The sequence below is a fragment of the Purpureocillium lilacinum genome (assembly GCF_023168085.1).
Source record: "Purpureocillium lilacinum CBS 284.36 DNA, scaffold_3, whole genome shotgun sequence".
Taxonomy (NCBI): domain Eukaryota; kingdom Fungi; phylum Ascomycota; class Sordariomycetes; order Hypocreales; family Ophiocordycipitaceae; genus Purpureocillium; species Purpureocillium lilacinum.
In genome coordinates, this window is record NW_027072113.1 from 1,498,926 (window position 1) to 1,520,541 (window position 21,616).

At 54.0% G+C, this 21,616-nt stretch overlaps 3 protein-coding genes across 3 annotated transcripts; all 3 read right to left on the bottom strand.

Annotated features, from left to right (window-relative positions):
• Positions 1 to 890: 890 nt before the first annotated feature.
• PLICBS_004130 (uncharacterized protein) lies at positions 891 to 2,901 on the bottom strand (the record flags this gene model as incomplete). The annotated part of the gene is made up of 3 exons (XM_065600432.1): positions 891 to 943; positions 1,181 to 1,462; positions 1,824 to 2,901. The coding sequence occupies 3 exons, from the start codon at positions 2,899 to 2,901 to the stop codon at positions 891 to 893; spliced, it is 1,413 nt and encodes a 470-aa protein (XP_065456504.1).
• Positions 2,902 to 4,525: 1,624 nt separating this feature from the next.
• PLICBS_004131 (uncharacterized protein) lies at positions 4,526 to 9,104 on the bottom strand (the record flags this gene model as incomplete). Its single annotated transcript, XM_018328019.2, has 2 exons — positions 4,526 to 8,427; positions 8,489 to 9,104. 2 exons carry the CDS (start codon positions 9,102 to 9,104, stop codon positions 4,526 to 4,528), a joined length of 4,518 nt encoding a protein of 1,505 aa, XP_018173414.2.
• A 10,004-nt stretch (positions 9,105 to 19,108) lies between these two features.
• Positions 19,109 to 20,464, bottom strand: PLICBS_004132 (uncharacterized protein; the record flags this gene model as incomplete). The annotated part of the gene is made up of 4 exons (XM_065600433.1): positions 19,109 to 19,130; positions 19,197 to 19,205; positions 19,636 to 20,381; positions 20,453 to 20,464. The coding sequence occupies 4 exons, from the start codon at positions 20,462 to 20,464 to the stop codon at positions 19,109 to 19,111; spliced, it is 789 nt and encodes a 262-aa protein (XP_065456505.1).
• Between the last annotated feature and the right edge of the window lie 1,152 nt (positions 20,465 to 21,616).

The following is a 21,616-nucleotide window of genomic DNA, read 5'->3' on the forward strand; positions in this document are numbered from 1 at the left end:
GAAACTTCGAGATATGTCGGCGGTCTGACCGGCGCCGAGGCGGGCGAAGACCCGGAAGTCGTCTGTCGGTGGGGGCAGCGGTTTGCGTTGCCCCTGACGACGCGGGGGCAACTGTTGATGCCATTGATTCTGCGGAGCTGCGCTGACAGGGTCTGCGGTGGTCCCCGCAGCAGCTGGGGCTGGGCGTCTGGCGCCGACGGCAGCTGCGTAGGAGGGCTTCGTCGGAGGGAGGTTGGTGTGCGTGCCGGCGAGTACATCGGTCCAGTACTGCAAGAAGCTGCTGGAAAACTTCTGGGCGAATTGAAGTGCGGGTCCAGAAGTGAATTGTTTCGCCGTGTCGTCGAATGAGGAGCAGAAGGCTCTGAACACGGCTAGTTTGGCGCTATAGACCTCGTTTTGGGCGACAACGAGCTTGTCGGCGGCATTGGTGATTGAGACGGGACCGTCACCGGGCTGCGGGTCGGGATCGCTAGAGTCGAACTGGACAGCGCGCTGAGCTCCTTCCGTGGCTGCAGCGTAGGAGACCGCGTGAAGCGGCGATGACGGCGTGTATGCCGTCCGTAGCGCAGAGCGCGAGACGCCGATCTCGCCCTCACGGGTGGCGGGGCTGTTGCGCAGAAGGGCGACACGCGCTCCTCTGGCTAGGCCGGAGGGGGTCCTGGGACCCAGATCGAAAGGATCATCATTATGAGGCGGGCTGGACGAGGCCGATGCCATCGCCGCCGCCGCCGCCGGCTGCGCAGAGCGCAGGATGGGCGGATTACGGTGTACTTGTTAAGGGATAAGGTGTGTATTGGGCTACTTTCTTAACAGTTGCATGCCAAGAAAGTAAAAATGCAGGGAAGGATGTACCGGTTCAGTCCATGTCCCTTAGCTGCGGTGCAGGGTACCTACATCCCATCCGCGTTTTCGTTCAGAGCAGCTTCGATCTCGTCCTGGATATCTGGTCGTGAATGCCATCTTGCCAAGCCTTCGCTGTCGCGCACTCTCGCGTGGATATATGCAGATATATCACTCTCAACAAGGAAGCTTTGAATCGGGATAATACTTTGGCTATCGGCCCAGTTCTCGATGGCAGACTTGATATGCTGTTCAGGGCGGCTTGTCGCGAAGAGGCGAACATTCTTTTGCGGAGAGTCTACGACAGACCTCATCCACGGAGAGAGCCCCCCCGCTCTACATCCATCTTGGCTCTGGCACTCGTCCAGAGCATCGAGAATGATGTTCACCTCACCAGCCTGCTCGAGCATGGCGGCGAACGTTTTGCGCAGAGAATCAGCGCTTGGCTGTTGCTTTCCGGTTTCGCTGGAGGCGAAAAGCAAGTCCACGTTCTGTTGGCTATCCTTGTTCTTGTGGTAGAGCTGAATCACGAGAGAGCGGAGAGCATGCTCGAATGATTGCTTGCGTGTGTCGGTGAAGTCGAAGAAGAAGTAAAGGAGGTTTTCAATGCTCGCGTCATCTTCTAGATCTCGGATAACCGTGGACGCTAGAATAGTCTTTCCGCATCCGGGAATGCCATGGAGCCACAAGAAGGGCTTTTGACCGCTTTTCCATGTAGAATATTCCGTGCGGCGGAGGAGCCACTGGCCTGAGCATCCATGGCGTTGCCTTTTAGCATGATTGTAATTTGTTGAGGGGTCTGGCGGAGAAAGCCATTTCTCAACCTCATCGTAGTGAGTATTAACCTCCAGATCTTGGACGATACTATGAATTGCTGTATTGGTAGCTCCGATTTGATCAAGCTGGTGGCCAACTAGAGTGTTTCGTCATAAATCAGTCCTTGAGCTGCTAAGAGAATCCCAATTGAACGTTCTATCACATACGTCTCTGAATGGTCTTCTGAATGGCATCCATCTGTTGAACTTCGTCCAGTGGTACAATGGAAATAATCTCCTTGGCATACGCGGCAGCCACGGCCGCTGCATACTCTTGCCATTCCTTGATCTCCGCCGAGTCGGCATAGTCGCAGATTCCTCGAATGACGAGGCAAGGGAAATTGTCCATGAGTCCGGCCGCCTCCATCTCCACGCATAACACATGACCGCCAAACCGATTGTTGATGCGGTCGCGGAGCTTGGCGTCTTTGATGACTCTGTTGGCAGACGCGATTAGTCCATAGTGAATAGGTATGTCGTCGATCTGCCTTTGTGAACCCTCGACGGCAGCTCGCAAGGTGGACTCGTTGTTGGACCTCCCGTTCCCAGCGCTTAGAGTCCATACACCAAAGGAGTACCAAACGAAAGCCAGAAATGCATCCAAGAGCGCAGAGAGTATGCCGTGCCTCGTGAACCAGCCACGATGTGAACTGTGCGACACAGGCTCTCCTATGCCAGCGGGCCTGGCATATCGTAAAGCCAATCGTGGGTAATTCGTTGCCAAGTCGCATAGGTACTCGGGTATTCGCGGCCCCTTCAAATCGTGCTTCGTCCGTAGCTTCGACACAGCTGTCAGCAGTGCCGTCGGCGGATTGTTCAAAGCCCCGGTCTGAACGAACTTGCCCCCGTCTTCTGCTTTGCCGAAATCCCATTGAACAACTCCCGAGAAGCCGTTGCCAGGTGAACTGACGACCACATCGCCAAGCCGTACATTTGGTGGAATTCCGCCGCCGATACCAACCATGAAGCCCAGCCTGATGGACGGAAACGTACTGGCCATGCGGGTCGCGACGGTCGCTGCGGAGTTTGTCCCATACTTGCCCTGCGGGAGACAGGCTATGACGATGTTGTGCGGGCCAATAGATCCGAGCGTGTATGCATTGTCGTCTTTCGGTGGATTTGGCAGGTCTGGATGTCGTCGATCTAGCATGGCTGTCGCAGCGGTCTGTTCCTTCGGTAGCGCACAGACCCAACCAACGGTGTACTCATTGCGGTTCTTTGGCTCAGCATCTTCGGGCACTGCCATAACGAGCGTACAGACGCGATGGGACGATGAGTCGAGCGACAGTGGATGACAGTGTCTCTCAAGGTTTAGCATTGAATTGGAAGTAGTATTGCAAGATGATGACTTTCAAACGCTGTCGGCACACCCACCGCAAACATGGCGGTTACGCGAGAGTCCGCCAGTGTGCTGGCAAGAAAGAGGGGCACGGGTCAGCCTCGCGAGGTGGCTCATAAGCGCTGGGCATCTGTTTCAGCACGCGCCGAAGTACAGTATTGCGAGATGATAACTGTCAAACGTTAGACACACCCACCGCAAACATAGCGGCTAGGCGTGAGGCGTAAGGAAGAGGGCACGGGTCAGCCTCGCGAGGGGGCTCATAAGCGCTGGGCATCGGTTGCAGGCACACGTCCATGCGCGAAAGGCCCATGCAGCCACAGCGCCCACCATTGCGCAACCGGCCGTGGAAGCGCAGTTGCAGCTCCGGTTACTGCAGCGATGACGACAGGCCGGCGGTAACACCTAATGAGCTGACATTAACCGGTCATATCTGTCCACCACCACCTTTGCAGCCTGCAGATGGAAATGCAGGTGTTCGGCCAGTCACACCAACCGCTCAGGGTGTGCCCACGCGATTTGTTGGTCCACAAGTTCTGGACGAGCCTTCAATCACCAACAGGCCTGGCCCGGAATCCGTCAGCCTTGCAATTCGATTGGCTAATGTTGGTTTGCAGGGATGACACGACGTACCAAGCGCCTGCTGTACCAATCGGACTTACCGTGGCTTCAGCCGCCCAGGCCTGACCTGTCACCCGTATCGTACAGGCATCAGGGTCCAAGAGGAACAACATCCGCCCACACATGAAATGTTGGCACACAATGCACCTCCGTACTTCTGCGACATCTGCTATAACGGTGCCGAGAGGGATTGCTATTTGGAACTGGTTGATTGTGTTGATTTGAATCACTCCCACCGCGTGCGGCTGTATACTTGTATGCGCAGTGCCAGACGGATTGTTGGGGGTCCGCGTCGTACGGGGGGTTGTGGGCCCACGTACCACCGCCAACCAGCATGCAGCGAGCCAACAAAGGCCAGCATCGCTGGAGCAGCAGGTTACACATTCGTCAATTGTATCGTCCTGGGTATTTCTCTGTATACCGTCAATAATTCTAAACCGTCGATAAATCGACGGTCGTAGAAGCTAACCTTCGTGCACCTAATCTTCGTCGACTAAATTTTCCTTGCTTGCCGCTGTTCTGTCTCCGCGAAGTAAGGTGACTGATACCTCATGCGTTGCGATTGGATAAATGGATCCCAAACGCTGAGCTACTACTCGGTCCCGGATGAATGAACGTCCTGTCGAGCACTTAGACAAAACAAGGATGGGGACAAGTTATTGACATAGGTCTCTGCGAGCTGCCTACGTACACGCTTAATGCCTATATTTACACTCCCATTCACTGAGGCATGGTCTAGAGGTTAAGGCCCGGTGAGAATTTCCGACCAACTCAATAGCGTTTGCTCGGAGGACGCGGCGACTATGTCTACTCAAGGCACACCGCGACTTGATTTGTCTTTTTTCCTTGGACACGTCTCGCCGTGTGTTTCATTGTACAGCAAAACCGTCTTCGAGGTACGAAGAACGAACTATGCCAGCATGACTATCTCTTTCCCAGTCCCATCACTCTGCGACGCTGAGAAGAGTCTGGTGATGGCGGCAACAGCACCCTCCGTAATGATAAGCCGAGCCCCCTTCCGCTCTGACATGATCTTCATTATTTCGGCCCCGCTCTTCCAATTCCCGACCGCGGCCTTGATAATATCTTCCGTGATCGTGACTTGGTGTCCCTTCCGGTCGAGAATGGTCCTCATCATCTCGGCCCCGCCCGACAGGTTCCTGACCGCGGCCTTGGCAATGTCCTCCGTGATGGTGACTTGGTCTCCCTTCCGGTCGAGGATGACCTTCATCACCTCAGGCCCGCTCTTCCAATTCCCGACCGCGGCCTCAACAATGTCCCCCGTGATCCTGACTTGGTCTCCCTTCTGGTCGAGAATGGTCCTCAACATCTCGGCCCCGCCCGACAGGTTCCTGACCGCGGCCTTGACAATGTCCTCAGTGATCCTGACTTGGTCACCCTTCCGGTCGAGAATGACCTTCAATATCTCGATCCCGCTGCACTCGTTCTCAACCGCGGCCTCAACGATGTCCTCCGTGATCCTGACTTGGTCTTCCTTCCGGTCGAGAATGGCCTTCATTATATCGGCCCCGCCCGACAGATTCCTGACCGCGGCCTTGACAATGTCCTCCGTGATCCTGACTTGGTCACCCTTCCGGTCGAGAATGACCTTCAATATCTCGATCCCGCTGCACTCGTTCTCAACCGCGGCCTCAACGATGTCCTCCGTGATCCTGGCTTGGTCTTCCTTCCGGTCGAGAATGGCCTTCATTATATCGGCCCCGCCCGACAGATTCCTGACCGCGGCCTTGATAATGTCCTCCGTGATCGTGACCTGGTCTGCCTTCCGGTCGAGAATGATCTTCGCCACCCCCGCCCCCCTCGCCTGGTTCCAGACCGCAGCCTTGACAATGTTCTCTGTGATCGTGACTTGGTCTCCCTTCCGGTCGAGAATGACCTTCACTATCTCTGGGCCGCTGTGCTGATTCCCCACCGCGGCCTCGAGAATATCCTCCGTAATCGTGACTTCGTCTGCTTTCCGGTCGAGAATGACCTTCATAACCTCGGCCCCGCTACGCCGATTCTTGACCACTGCCTTGATTATGTCCTCAGTGATCGTGACTTGGTCTTCCTGCCAGTCAAGTACGATCTTCATCAACTCGGCTCCGAAGTGTTCGGCAATTGGAATAATAGCTCCCTCCGTGATCATGACGTGACTTCTTTGCCGGTCAAGAACGATCTTCATCAGCTCGGCCCCGCTGTTCTGATTCCGGGCCGCGGCCGCGACAATGTCCTTCGTGATGGTGACTTGACCTCCTTTCCGGTCGAGAATGGTCCTCATTATCTCGGCCCCGTTCTTCCAATTCCTGACCGCAGCCTTGACAACGTCCTCTGTAATCGTGACTTGGTCTCCCTTCCGGTCGAGAATGACCTTCGCCACCTCCGCCCCTATCGCCCTGTTCCCGACCGCGGCCTCGAAAATATCCTCCGTAATCGTGATTTCGTCTGCTTTCCAGTCGAGAATGACTTTCACTATCTCTGCGCCGCTGTGCTGATTCCTCACCGCGGCCACGAGAATGTCCTCCGTGACCGTGACTTCGTCTGCTTTCCGGTCGAGAATGACCTTCACTATCTCTGCGCCGCTGTGCTGATTCCTCACCGCGGCCTCGAGAATATCCTCCGTGATCGTGACTTCGACTGCTTTCCGGTCGAGAATGACCTTCATAACCTCGGCCCCGCTACGCCGATTCTTGACCACTGCCTTGATAATGTCCTCCGTGATCGTGACTTGGTCTTCCTGCCTGTTGAGAACGATCTTCATCAACTCGGCTCCGAAGTGTTCGGCAATTGAAATAATGGCTCCCTCCGTGATTCTGACCTGATCTCCCTTTCGGTCGAGGGTTACCTTCATTGCCTCGTCTCCGCTGTCCCAGTTCCCCACTGCGGCCTTGACGATGTCCTCCGTGATCGTGACTTGGTCTCCCTTCCTCTCGAGGATGACCTTCATTACCTCGGCCCCGCTCTTCCAGTTTCCAACCGCTGCCTCGACAATGTCCTCCGCGATCGTCACGTGGCCCCCTCTGCTTTGCAGCAGGATGTTCATAAGTCCGGCGCCACATTCTTCATTCCGGGCTGCCTCACGAATCGCGGCTACTTCCACATGAGATTTCGGATGCGCCCGCTGAAGCATGACCTTGAAAACTTGAACATGGCTCGAAGTAGCACATTGTGTGAGCGGCGTTGTCCCTTCCGAGTCCCTATAGGCTGAATCAACATAGACAGAGAATCGTGATTGATCTCTTGATGCTATTATTTTCGACGACAGTGCATAGTCAACCAGCAAAGGGACTCCCCACTTGGCCGCTACGTGGAATATCGACACGGTGGACGGTTCCCAATAGCGCTTTGAGCAGTAATCTGTCCACCAAGTGTCGCGCATCCGCGAAACCTCTGCAAAAAACCCGCCCTGGCCATTCTTGATTCGGAACTGGTCTTTGGCCAAGTGCGCGTGCTCCGGCCAGAATTGGGTTGAGTACAAGCCAAAGTCATCCTGAAGTCCTGAATCTCTTCCGTGACGAGAATATTTTGCAGTGAGGTAGTCAATGCAGCGACTTGCTAATCTGTCGTGTGCCTCCAGTTCGGAAATGAAACAGCCGATGTTTCCTGCTTCACTAACCAGAAAGTCTCTTACTGACTGGTGCAACAACAACACCTTGTCGTCCTGCACAACGACCATTAACCGACAGGCAGCGATGGTATCTGTCGTGAACTGAACGCGCTCGTCGTAGTCTGCGTCTTGGTAGAGCTGACATGCCGAGGCAAGCTCCCATGTGCTAAGAGGACGTCGCGCCACCATGACGAAGCCTAGTAGCCGTTTGATCGTGTCAGGATCCTCGTCTTGGTCGAGTGCTGTTTTGAGGAGTTGTTCATAGATAGAATTGAGGCCTTTCGGGATCTCCTTCAGCCGTCGAACTGCGTCCTTTGAAGCAACTTTCTCCAACTCTTGACAAGCCAGCCCCACCCAGAGAAAGATGCCACCAGCCCCATCGTGGAGTATCTGAGTAACGTCGCCAGCCACACTGCTCGGGTAGCTCTTCTTCTTGCTCAACTCGGCCACCTTCTCCTTGATAAACTTGTGAATGTCTCGCCTGGAATCTGCAAACGTTGCAAGGTCTTTGTTGGGAAACTCTTGCAGGCACTCCCTGATCTCCGTGTACGGTCGGCTGGTGATTAGTATGCCAAAGTTGAGCTCATTGACAGATCGATCCCGTCCAAACGTCTCCTCAATCTGCTTAAGGAGCGTTTTCTGCTCCTCATGTTCACACTCGTCCAAGGCGTCCACTACACAGTACTTGCGACCCGTGGCCCTGTCCGCGCAGGCTTTGGTAAACATCGTCCACAAAGCGTCGAAAGAGTCGAAGGCTCGGGTCCTGCGCGCCTCGTACGTTGGTAGCACGTAATCGATAAGCCGAGGGTGCTGCTGCACCAGCTGCAAGAGGAGCCCGCGGACAACCGCTGTGGCGGTTTTGCGCGTGTCGTAGCCTGAGTCACAGAAGAAGTACGCGAGCGTCTTGTTGGAGGATTTGGCGAAGTCCTTCGACAGCGCCTCCACGAGGAACATGGACATGGTAGACTTGCCGGTTCCTGGGTTTCCGTGGAGCCAGAGAAGGTCAGTAGGAGGCGACTTCGATTCGGCGGCGTCGTCAAGCCAGACGGTCAATTGGTCAGTGCCTAAGATCCACTCGCACGTGCCTTTGGCACGACCGCCCTTTTTTCTCTTCAGAGATTTCATGTCCTCGTATGGATCAGTGAGGAAAAGGGCCTGGAGACATTCTTTCTTCTTCAACTCGTCCACCGCATATGCAGTTGTTGCTGTAGGAGGCAACGAATTAGTGAATGTTAAACTGTGACGGTCTTGATGGCTACTTCGTACTATGCTGGTGTATGATGTCCCCGAAGTTTGCAGTGCCAGAGCCGCTGAAAACGTTGTGATTTCCCTGGTAATTGTTCCCCCCAATGTTGTGACCGGAACCAGAATGGTACTGATTGACACAGTCCTCGTCCCGGAGCGAGGGCTCGATGGTGGACAGTTCCTTGATTGCCCTGAGGAGCTCCGCAGCCTGGTCCTTTGTTGCCGCTTGGACTGCACGATTCATCGCCAGAAGTCGGACGTCTTCCATCATCTCTTTTGTCAAGTCTTCCACCCGATTTCGCTTGCCCCAACGCCGCACGGCCACACTGTAGCGTTCGAGCCTGGTGGGAGGCTCGGGGGGAGCAACGGTAGTGAAAATTTCCTTCAAACGCTCCGCCTTGACCTTGCAGTTCTCCACAACTGTCTTCATTGCCTCGCATGCCTCCTCGTCTGAAGTGCTCTTGATTTGTTGTTCGGCAATTCGGAGAGTGTCCCGGACAAGGGGGAGCTTTTCGGCTACCTCGCGAAAGGCCCGCGGGAGATTGCGAGCGTCCCTGAAGCCACTGTAGATGTTCTCGACGGCACCGACAAGTGATATGACGGCGGAGATCAGGCCCACGACCTCGATTCCCGACATGGTTGATCAACGACTAGTTGGTAGTCAGGTGTGGCAGGTCATTGGTAGGGTATTGATGGGGTTGATGGAATCTGTTGCAGCGACTCTTGGTATCAAGCTTCCACTGGCATAGCCGGTTTCACGACTGGGTAAGGGTGTTCCCGCCAACACTGTAAGGTGGAGCAATGGGGAGGAGAGAGCGGGTGGGATCGGGGGGGATGCGAGAGGTTGTGGACGTGATTATGTACCGCCAATGGCAGCGATGTGTGGGCTGGGCACTCTGCTGGAGCTGTGATTGGAGAAAATTGCTGCACCAACTGCTCTTCCCTCTGCACGCATTGCCGCCGAAGCTATGCAGGCGAAATCTATCATTCACCAACGCTGCTTGGGTGCCTACGGGGTCGAACTATGAGAGGCTGTGCAATCACCATGACCAGCTGGTGGATATTCGACGAGCGAATAGACATCTCCATCTGGCTGGTATCCGGCTGTCACTGCGGTCAACGACCAGGTTCAAACACTGCGGCCGCATCCGGAAAGACTTTGCTAGCTGCATGCAGTGCGGCGACCTACTCCGTGGTTGTCACAGCTCCGCCGACGGTGTAGTTCTCGGGACGAAACATGCTCACTGCAGTATGAAGCCAAGTTTCGTGCATCCTGAGGAGGCACAGCTTCAGGCGGCCAGTGCAATGCCGTTTCGCTACCATGTAGACGTTTCAAGCCGCCGACTGTTGATGGAGGGTGACGAGAAGCCAGGAGGGTCGATGCGTGTGAATGAGGGGTTGATGAGGCTGCTGCATTTCTACCAACGAGACTGCAGCGTAGCCGCTGGTCACAATACGGCGTCGCCCCATGCCCGAACTGGCCTGTTCAGCTGATGCTGTGGGGCGCTGTGCCAGGCCAACAGCAACGATGGCACAGCGATGTTTGAGGTTGGTGTCTGATGGCGGTAGTCGCATCCAATACCTTCTGCCGCAGGCCAGTGTTGGCTCTCTCTCAAATTCTGTCCGGCCAGTCACACCAACCGCTCAGAGTGCGCCTTTGCGCGATTAGTTGGTCCACAAGTTCTGGACGAGCCTCCAATCACCAACAGGCCTGGCTCGCAATCCGTCAGCCTTGCCATTCGATTGGCTGTTGTTGGCTTGGAGTGATGACGCGACGTAGCAAGCGCGAGCTGCACCAATCGGACTCACCGTGGCTTCAGGCCCCCAGGCCTGACCTGTCACCCATATCGTACAGGCATCAGGATCCCAAGAGGAACAACACCCGCCCACACATGAATTGTTGGCACACAATGCATCTCCTACTTCTGCGACATCTGCTGTGACAGTGGCCGAGAGAATGCTATTTGGAACTGGTTGATTGTGTTGATTTGAATCACTCCCACGGCGTGTGGCTGTGTACTTGTGGTGCGCGGTGCAAACCGATTGTTGGGGGGCGGCGTCGAACCCGCGGGGCGGGAGGTTGTTACGAGCCAACGTACGGACCAACAGGTTACACGCAATGTCGACAAAGAAATTTGCCAGTTCCGGCACAACTGGTACTGGGGTCAGGAGGCGGAAAAGGCAGCAAGGAGCATTATGTGGTCTTTAATGCTTACAAGAAGTTGAGAGATTAAAGCGTGTCTTGCCGATTTCAATCGGAAAAAGGCAGCCCAAGTGTTGTTGTAAATCGACTTGCAGGCTGCCGACGCGGGACACGTCGCGCGTATCAATGATGTTTTTGTTGCACGGCTTCGTCATTCGCACGTATCATCACTTAGGTCGTGCATATTTAATGTATTCGTGGGTCACTCGCTTCCCTCGGGCTCAGAATCTTCAGGTGGTGGCCTTCTGTAAGTAATCCTAGGGGTAGCGACATGACTTTTACCGCCCTCTCACGCAAGTCTGTGTTTGGCCCCGAGCTTCACTACGGCGACGGGTGGGGCTGGTCGATGCTACAGTGTTTTGCCTACCGCTGGAGGAGGCAGCGTTCAATATCTGGAGGAACCCTTCCCTCTCGGAGATTTTCGCAGCTGTCTCTATGGCTTTCTCGGTGATTCTGAGAGAGTGTCTGGCCGCATTGCATAGCAGATATGAGTACGAGTCCATGTTTGGGATTGCAGCAAACAGAATCTCCTCTGTGATGCGTATCTCCGGCTTGCGACGGAGGAGAAGCGGCATTGCAGCCCATGCATTCGACTTTTTCGCCGCAGCCATGATGACGTCGTGAGGGATCGGCAAAGTGTTGCTGAAACGACTCAAGACAAGCCTAAAAACTATTGCTTCGTAATCTTCTTCAAACTCTGACCTAGCAGCACCTAGCAGCAGTCGCTCTGTGACCGGAAATTCTGGTCCAACTCGCTTGAACAGCAGCTGCAAGAAGTCGTGAATCGTTGAGGCGAAGCACAAGTAACTTGAGCTACTCGAGTTCACATCCATGATGGAGAGGATGATGTCTTCTGTTATGCTACCTTGTGTGGTGAGATGCTGGTGAGGTCGAACCTGCTTTGAGATTGTGCCGTGATTGCTGAGTACACTCTTGGGATAAATTGCATGTTGGAAATGGTGAAATGGCATGCTTTTCCGTGTCGTTCCCTCTTGCTGAGGAGCTGACTGCCCTTCCGCGGTCCCTTTTCACTTCTTCTGCACCTGTTCAAAGGGCCACGCTTGGCGAGGTGCCGTTGCACCTCGTCGCGGCTCATGCCTTTCGCATTTCGTCCTATTCTCCGCCTGCCCAGGTTCTCACGTCTGGGTGGTGAACGTCCCACTTCGTCAAGCATGTGCATGTGCCCGTTTCTGATTTGTCGTATATTGTGTGGCAATTTCATCTGTAATACAACTATGAGTGAAACCGGTTTCCTCCCCCATACTCCCTCTTCTGTAGTATTCTAGGAGCTCGGCCATCACCGACACCGGCAAAAGTGGGTCGAGTGTTGTAAAAAGAGTGTGTGCAGGAGGACGGCGGTTCCGCAGCTGTATCGTTTCGAGGAGACCTTAGGTTCGCTTGTCATTCCCGGCTTGACTTTTGGCACCCGTCGGTTCTTTGCTGATTTCCGCGGCATGTTTGGAACCCAAAAAGTACTGAACTGCTGCCCGAGGAAGAAGACCAACAGTGGATGGTGATGAAGACGCTACAGGTATACGAAGCGGGATCGGTTGAAGTGAGTCCGTACCAAAACTGGACAAAGGAGCAAGCGAGATTAGTCATAAAGGAATGCTTCATACAATTTAATGCAGAGAGGGGCTTTCCCGGGTTGTTTCCCTTGAGCAAATAACGTTTGTGCGGCCAAGTGGACTCGACAGCACACCGGGCCCCGTGTGCTGCGCTAAAGACAGCCCCTCAGTGTATTATCACTATAGTACTGTACCGGCATGCCGTTTAGGCAATTGGCGGCGACGAGTTCTTGTCCTGTGCTGATCAAAGCCTCAGACGCTGGAAAAGGCTTTCTTGGCGAGCCGCAGTCCCATCCATCTTTTCCTACTGTATTCGGGCACCAATGAACCGTATTTGGCTCCGCTGGAACGTATGATTGGAATTTTGCGCAATGGCCGACACGGTCGCCCCGTACGATGTTTTGTCTGACGTAGCACGCCAGTTTCAGCTCTAGTGACGGCTATGGAATAACTGCAAGAAGTGGATGAAGCCTCGCCATGCAACTTCACGACTGCGCGACAATAGTTGTCAATAATATGTAGCGGCCATCAGGAAGACTGAAAGTCTCGCTCTAGGGTACATGTCCTGAGAGCGCACAAAAGAACGATAAACTTGTCGGTACAAGCCTTGAACAAAAAAACCCAACTTTCAGAGCACAGTGTCGCTTCAAGGTATGGCGGTGGCTCATCTCGTTGCTCTCGCCGCTCTTCTGCTAGGCTGCTGGTGGCTACACCACAACGTGTGGATATTCGTATGTACAACAACCTGATCTTTACACAGCGCGTTAATGCTCGTCCATAGCCGTCGCGTCATTATCATGGCGAAAATAGGGGGTGTGGTCGGATAAAGATGCTTCCTTCGAGCTGGAAGCTGCCTCTCGGAATCGATAAGCTGGCAAAAACCCTTAAAGCAGAAAAGAATCGCAGGTTGCCGATACTATCCCTTGAAGACCACGAGCGATACGGCGATACGTACGGACAGTACGCGGGTGGCCTCTTTACGATCGTGACAAGAGACTCACGGAACATCTCGTCCTTGTTATCCAAACAATTTCACAAGTACGGCTACGGACATCTGCGGAAGCTCTGCTTTGGCCCGCTGCTTGGTGAGGGTATCTTCACGGAAGATGGACCGGAATGGAGAGCATCAAGGCGACTCCTTTCCTCAATGCTGAGTAACCCACGCTGTTCAGCTTTGCATACTCTGGAAACCCACTTTCAAGATCTACAGAGCAGGCTTGTTTCGCACCCGAAAGCGCCTGCGATCATAGACCTGCGGCCTCTATTCTACGACTACACTCTTGACACTGCGACCGACCTGTTTCTGGGTAACTCTACCAATCTTCTCCGCCTACCAACCAAAGTGCAAAACGAAGGCACTCGCTTTTCCACAGCGTTCAACGAGGCCGTGCGGCGGTGGCTTGCGACACGCGAACGGTTCAAAATGTTCGCATGGCTTGTGACGACACCAGGATTGCTGCGATCGTGCAGTACTGCTCGCGACTCTTTAGAGACTATGATCATCGAGGCCCAGTGCTTGGGGACGGGATCCGAAACAGCTGCTTTTACTGATTTTCTGGGAAAAGCAACTGATTTGGGCAAAGCCAGAGATGAGCTCATGAATCTCCTTTTCGCCGCTCGCGACTCCAATGCAAGTCTACTTTGCTGGCTTGTCTACGCTCTAGCCCGAGAACCCGAAGTTTTCGAAAAGATCCAACAGGAAATATTCAGAGTTCTTGGAGGGGACAAAGATGCCCTACCAACTGATTCTGACCTGGCGAATTTGCGGTACTTGGACGATGTTATACACGAAACATTGCGTCTATTTCCCGCTGTGCCTATTAATGGCCGAGTGTGCAGCGAAACCACCACCCTTCCAGCTGGTGGTGGAGGCACTGGCGAAGAGCCCATCCTAGTGCCACGAGGCACGTTGGTCGGCTTCTCGACATATGCTTGCCAGCGGTCGGCTAAGTACTACGGGGATGATGCAATGAAGTTCCGACCAGAAAGGTGGCAGGAGGTCAGCGCGAAGACTCGGACTCGAGATTTCACATTCCATCCCTTTATCGGAGGCCCACGCAAATGCCTCGGAGGTAATTGACTCCGCACATGCCGTTCTAGCACCATCTTGGACGACTCACATTTTGGTAGAGCGCTTTGCATTGCAGCTGGCCAAGTACACAATGTGTCGTCTGGCTCAGTGCTTCAGCACGATCACGGCCGACGTGCTTCGGCTTCAATCTGGACCTGATTGGCAGGAGCGAATTCGGTACCAAATTGGTCTCACAATGGCACCCGACGGGGGTGTTTTGGTCAGATTAGACCCAAGACACTGAGACGGATGGCGATGCGGATGCTAGATGGGGTTCCGTAGCTCCGACACAGCCGTCAGTAGTGTCGTTGGCGGATTGTTCAACGCCCCTGTTTGAACCAGCTTGCCGTTGTTTTCTGCTTTGCCGAAATCCCAGTGGACAACTCCCGGGAAGCCGTAGCCGGGCGAACTGACGACCACATCACCAAGCCGAATATTTGGTGGAATGCCACCGCCGATGCCAACCATGAAGCCAGGCCTGATGGACGGAAATGTACTGCCATGCGGGTCGCGATGGTCGCTGCGGAGTTTGTCCCATACTCGCCCTGCGGCAGACAGGCTACGACGATGTTGTGCGGGCCAATAGCTCCCAGAGTATATGCATTGTCGTCTTTTGGTGGATTTGGCAGGTCTGGATGTCGTCGGTCTAGCATGGCTGTCGCAGCGGTCTGTTCCTTCGGTAGCGCACAGACCCAACCAACGGTGTACTCGTTGCGGTTCTTTGGCTCAGCATCTTCGGGTACTGCCATAGCGAGCGTACAGACGCGATGGGACGATGAAAGTCGAGCGACAGTGGATGACGGTGTCTCGCAAGGTTTAGCATTGAAGTAATTGCAAGATGATGACTTTCAAACGATGTAGGCACACGAACCGCAAACATGGCGGTTAGTCGAGAGGCCGCCACCGTGCTGGAAAGAGGGGCACGGGTCAGCCTCGCGATGTGGCTCATAAGCGCTGGCCACAAGTCTCAGCACGCTCCCATGCGCGAAAGGCCAATGAAGCCACAGCGCCCACCATTGTGCAACCGGCCGTGGCAGCGCAGTTGCAGCTCCGGTACTGCAGCGATGACGACAGGCGGCGGCAACATCTAATTGGCTGACGTCTTCAATCACCAACAGGCCGACCCGGAATCCGTCAGCCTTGCCATTCGATTGGCTAATGTTGGCTTGGAGGGATGACATACATAACAAGTGCGTCCTGCACCAATCGGACTCCCTGTGGCTTCAGGCACACTGGCCAGGCACTCTGACCTGCCTCACGTGGAGGCACCAGCATCGGTGGCGGACCAGCTCACACGCGAAAATCTTGCCACTTTATGCATCTCCTTACAACATCAATAGTGCGGCTCTGTACCTCTGGTGCGCAATATCCGACAGTTGCTAGGGTCGGCGTCGTACGGAGGTGGTGTGGGCAAGCATACTACCATCAACCAACAGACATCGAACCAGCGCCACAGAGGCCAGCATCGCCGAGCCAACAGGTACCATTAGGCCCAACACGACGGGATGTGGTGAATTGGCTACGGGCGGGCTTCACATATATCGCTGTAGTGTAGGACCGTCCCATTACTCCCTAATTTTCCTCTCCACGGAGCGCTACACTCAAGTCAATACTTGTGACGGGCTAGGCCCGTGTGGGTCTCGGCATTCGCTCTCGACCAGGGTCCACACGAGCCCCTGAGCGGAGAATCCTTTACTAGTTACCAACGCACTGGTGCTGATCCCGCAATATTGTGCCAAGCCATGGCGCCTGCTACACAGTAGTACGCAATTAAAGTCCGTACCTAATTTTGCAGCTGAGATTGCCATATGATTGATCTCTTAGTATTCAAAGATACAGCTCGCGGTGCTCAATATAGCGTCTGAAGGACATCCTAATCCTCGACAGAGGAGCCTTGGCGATCGCGCCATACGTTCTGCCCTCGGTATTAACGTCGCCGTAGCGTTGACGGCGGCACCCTTGTCGAGTGCGATTTTGACCGTCGTTCTCGTGTCCTTGGGCGAGGTGACCAGTAGAACGTGAATAAAAAGTGTGCCCGGAGCATCCCTTCTGTCAAAACTTTCTAGAAAGTACGATGACTACCTCGGCGTTTTGTTTGAAGGCCAGTTTCCTCTCACAGAGCCTTCGGTCACTATTCCAAGCCTCTTGGATCCTGTACCTGATTTGGTCCATAATCACATCCATGCGATGGATGTTCCTGAGAACAGCGGGCATGTTCCGGGTGCTTGGGTCCTTATCTGCTTTGACCCAAAACAGATCACGGTCAAGTTGTAGGAAAAAGTACGTCTGCCCATGGCGTAAGGCCCACTGGGTAGGTGAAGCTGGACAAAGTACTGCCGTCTCGAGCAACGGGATCCGATTTTTCCATTCCCAGTTTCGGCCATGGCACCGAATCTTTCCTGCCTCCAGGCAGGTGTCTGTCATATAGGCAAAGGTGGCACAGTCGGTCGAGTCTGCGAGCATCGGCATCCATCTGGCGTAGTCATCTTTGACCTGGACGCGGACACACATATTCAAACGCCCAATGGTTGGCCAGGCGACGGAGAAGAGCTCTTTACTTGTGTTGAGGCCGGTAGCCGCAAGTTTGCGCAATATGTCGCGTATCAAGCCTAAGAGGAAAGAGCGCAGGTCGCAAGGCAGGTGTCCTAACCAGATACCGAGTGGGTCGGTCCCACCGGCACGCGGGCAGGTACCTTTGAACTTCTCAACGACCCGATGACAGCTTTGGAGCATATCCCATTCTCGATCGTTCTCAGACCGCGTCGCTGCAAAAACCGCGAGCAAGTCACCAACAAGGTGCCGCAGAAGCACCCGCTGAGCGACGCCAGTGCAGCAGCTGACCCTAACACCCCAAGGGCAGCTGAGGAACTCAATGAGATCGTGGTCAGTAGGTTGCTGAAGATACGCTTGTTTGATGTTGATTCCAGGCCTCTTCGCTTTTGTCCGTGTTGCGAAAGCTACCACGTACTGTCCGCCTTGTATTCCATACTGGTGTTCGGTGGTTTCCCAGTAGCTGCAGTCAGTACCGAGCTCATCCATTTGTCCCATTGCAGCTTGCCAGCAAGCGTTCCCCCAATTGGGACACTCGTTATTTGCTTGAACCAAGGCGCCAATGACTATTTCGCTCTTGAGTTTAAGCTTCGGCGAATTCTGTGGGAGCTCGAATTCGCGGCTCCAATGGTACTTCCCGGTGGTTTCGTGAAGAGCGGGGGGGACAATAAATCCTCCAGCCAGCATGATGGCAACCGGTGAGTCCATCGATGCTCTATGACAAATCAAATGCCCTGGACCCCAAGTGTCCAAGATGTCCTCTGGGGCAGCGCACAAATCAAATCTCGAAGCAGAATCGAGGTGATCCGAATTTCTTGGTGAACACAGGACCATGACTTGGTCACCAGCCATGCCTGCCAGACATGTAAGGTGTGCAACATGAGCTCTGACAGAGACATTTCTGCCGACGCTTGACTCAAGACCCATCAACATCATCTCTCGAAGCGCGGTGTCAAGGAAGAAGGGCCGAAGTCTTCCGATATGAGCACGTGAATAGGACAAAAGTCCCACACAGAGCACCTGTAGAGTCAACGACGATAAGTGCAAGACTCTCCATACCGGGTCCGCTGCTGCATGCAGAGTGCCAATCTCGGCCTCTGACAAGATGATGGACAACAGAGACGACGAGCAGCGGCTCAATTCTACTAGTCGTCGAGAACAGACGTCCTTGTTGTCTGTTTGCAAACCGGCGCACATGTCCTGGAAAAGTTCGATGAACTGGACCGTCCGTGCAAATGCAACACGACGAAGTCGTAGCTGAAAACGACCACCGTCGTGTCCATGATCCACTGCTGTCAAAACTGTGAAAGATTCGCAACAGAATTCAGCATTTTGAAAGAGACACACCGCAGCCATAAACCTCTCGGTAACGTCGCGAAGGCGAGATAGTACTCCTTGAAGGTCGTTGAGAGTGGAGCTGGATGAGCTGTGTGATATATGGGCCACTGAATTTTTCTCCTTGAATAAGACTGTACCATTCCACTTGCTTAGCTCTCGAGAAATCGGAGCAACCCCACCAAGTCCACATAGCTCTTCAACAGATCGGTGCACGTCCCCGTCTTCGAACATATTGTGTATCCAAGAAGCTGAGTGGGCGGCCGAGTGTGCCGCCGGTAGTTCTTGGCCAGTTTGCGCTTGGAGGCGATGCGGGCAGCCTTCTGTATGGTAATTCACTCTAATGTGAATCGGAAGCATTTGAGGAGTGAGACGGGATCTGAAGAAGATCCAGGGCGAGTCGTGTGAAGCCGAATAGAGAAGCTCAGCAATCTCCCGGCCTTTAATTCCCGCATCTTTGAGCTCCCGCATCCATGAGTACTCACCAACAGCAGCTTGGCTAAAGCGTTTGTCAAGAAACACTTCAATTAGATCAATGCTGTTGGTGGACAGAGCTTCATGAATATTCGATGGCGGGTTGACCAAATATCGTAGCCGAGCCTTGAGTGCTGCAAACGGTGGACCTTTGGCGAGGAAGGCCGCAATAGAATCGAGGGGCAACTCCTCATTTTTCTCTTCTCTCACATCCGGAGTGTCTGTATCACTGTCTTCAACCTCGAGGAGATCTGGCTGGCCTAGTCGGGATTGTTGCCTTGCCCGTGCCAGTGTGTTTCCGTCATTCTCACTCGGCGTCTGCTTACCAACTTTGCCTGGTTCCCTTAAAGGGCCTAACAAAGGAGCTCGCGTATCGGCAGCCAGCTGTAGGACTCCATTGAGACTATGGTCTCGGAATTCTTTCGTTGCTTCACGCCTCTCTAGGTCAAGTTGTCTTTGTGTCTTTGACCATTGCGTGATCAGCTCGGTCAATCTTTCCCGCTGTCTGGCCCCCCGCAGCTTTCTAACCGCTCGAAACTGTAGTCTGGTGTCACAATACTTTCGGAGGTCGCGGAAATATCGCTTGAGAAGATCATTGTGTTGCCTCGTAAAACCTTCAACACTGAGCTTCTGCAAGGCATCCTCGTAAAGAGTCCTTGCTTCTTTGTCGTGGAATAGGACTGCGGCCACTTGCTCTTCAAGGTTTAAGCCTTGGTCAATAGTAGCTTGGGTCGCTCCCAGAGATACATTGCTGAAAATGGAGGTGGCAATGGATGTTTCCGATCCTGCGTCAGAGGAATCGCTATCGGTGAAACCACTTGTATCGTCTGTAGCGTTCATGCCCATTGAGTCCGGATGGTCCATCCCAGGTATTGACTTGCGAATGGCCATCGCCTCAACGTTTCCAAGGTTGTTTCCATGACCCGGCTCCCTATGTATCGGCGCTGAAACAGCTGTTATTGTCCACATATCGGGATGGTTGCTATGCTCGCCGATTCGTGCGTTGACATTGGCGCCCCGCTCGATGAGCAGCTGGACAAGCTCCTCATGTCCTCTTTCTGAGGCAGCCTGAAGCGCATTGCCGTATTCTCCGCCTTGTGCATTGACGTCGGCGCCGTGTGCGAGTAGTAGCTGAGTGATCCGGATATATCCTTCCGCGGAAGCAGCCTGTAGCGCATTGCCGTATTCTCCGCCCTGTGCATTGACGTCGGCGCCGTGTGCGAGTAGTAGCTGAGTGATCCGGATATATCCTTCCGCGGAAGCAGCCTGCAGCGCATTGCCGTATTCTCCGTCTTGTGCATTGACGTCGGCGTCGTGCGCGAGTAGTAACATGACGATCGCCTTGTGTCCATTTGCCGAAGCAGCCTGGAGCGCATTGCCGTATTCTCCGCCTTGTGCATTGACGTCGGCGTCGTGCGCGAGTAGTAACATGACGATCGCCTTGTGTCCATTTGCTGAAGCAGCCTGCAGCGCATTACCGTATTCTCCGCTCTGGGCGTTGACATCGGCATCCCTCTCAAGCAACATCTGGACAATTGCCTCGTGTCCTTCCGTTGAAGCAGCCTGGAGCGCACTGCCATATTCACCGCTCTGGGCGTTGACATCAGCATCCTTCTCGAGCAATATCCGGGCAATTGCGTCGTGTCCTCTTGTTGAAGCAGCCTGGAGCGCATTGCCGTATGCGCCGCTCTGCGCGTTGGCATCGGCACCCTTCTGAAGCAGTAACCGGACAATTGCCTCGTGTCCTTTCGATGAAGCGACTGAGAGTGCGTTGCCGTGTTTACCGCCTTGCCCATTGATGTTGATGTCGGGGCTCTTCTCTAGCAGCAACCTCGTCGAATGAAATAAGCCTTGTCGTGCGGCGAAATACAGAGTTGATGGCGCCATGCTTTGCTCTGATACCCCACGCCAAGGCTCGTCTGGGTCATACAAATGAATGCTGGTTTGGAACGCGGTTTCGCTCAAAAGGAACTCCATCGTCATATCTGTTACCGCCTGTGTAGTCGCTTCGCTCGCTGCAGCATTTTCTGCCCAGTATCTTGCCGAGTACTCAGCAAATGGATATACTTGCGTAATTTCGTGTGGTCGCAAGCTGTGATCTAGTTCCAATAGGTATGCCAGACAAATAAGTGCGATGGTTGCGCGGGCAGCTGTTTCTGTGAAATCTGCCGAAAATTCCTTCCCTAGTCGGCCAGACACCAGCCATTCTTTCACAGAGAAATGAGATAGCTGGATCTCAGGGATTCGTTGGCCATCGGAGAGCTCTCTGTCTATGATTGCCACTAAACTTGAGCAGTGGCGCGGAATCTCCCATGGCGTCTTGTTGCGAATGTCATAGCGCGGTCTTTGTGTCAGGTCCACTGCAATCGCGTCAACAGCTTCTTCAATTCGCAATGGACGTTCGGAGTAGGTTAAGAATTGCAGCATCCGTATAGTGTTTGACCAGTCTTCAGGTGGTATGGTGTGGAGGATACGGGCGTAAGTTTCATCTAAAGTCCTTGGCAGAACTTTCAACGCTTCTTGCAGCGTCGGGTAACTCAGGCAATGTTCGAGGGCATCGAGCTGGCACGCGACCCAGCGAAACCTACGCATGTTAGCATTAATCAAACTAGGTACTGGGATCCGTACGTCCCATCCGCCTTCTCTACCAAGGCTGATTCAATTTCCTTCTGTACCTCTGGCAGTCCTCGCCACCTGCTGAGGCCCTCGTGATCGAGAACCCTTGCATGCGTGTACTGCCATATATCTGCGCGGACTTCGTCGCTTTGAAGCGTAATAATGCCCGTCGGTTCGGCCCAGTCTGTGATACTTGACTCGATGTCCTGTTCCGGACGGCTTGACGTAAGAAGCCGCACAGATTTGTTGGCGATATACAGTCTCTGTATCCAGCCAAGTAACCCTGGATTGCGTGATGGGCACTCGTCAAGCGCATCTACAACAATCTGCGC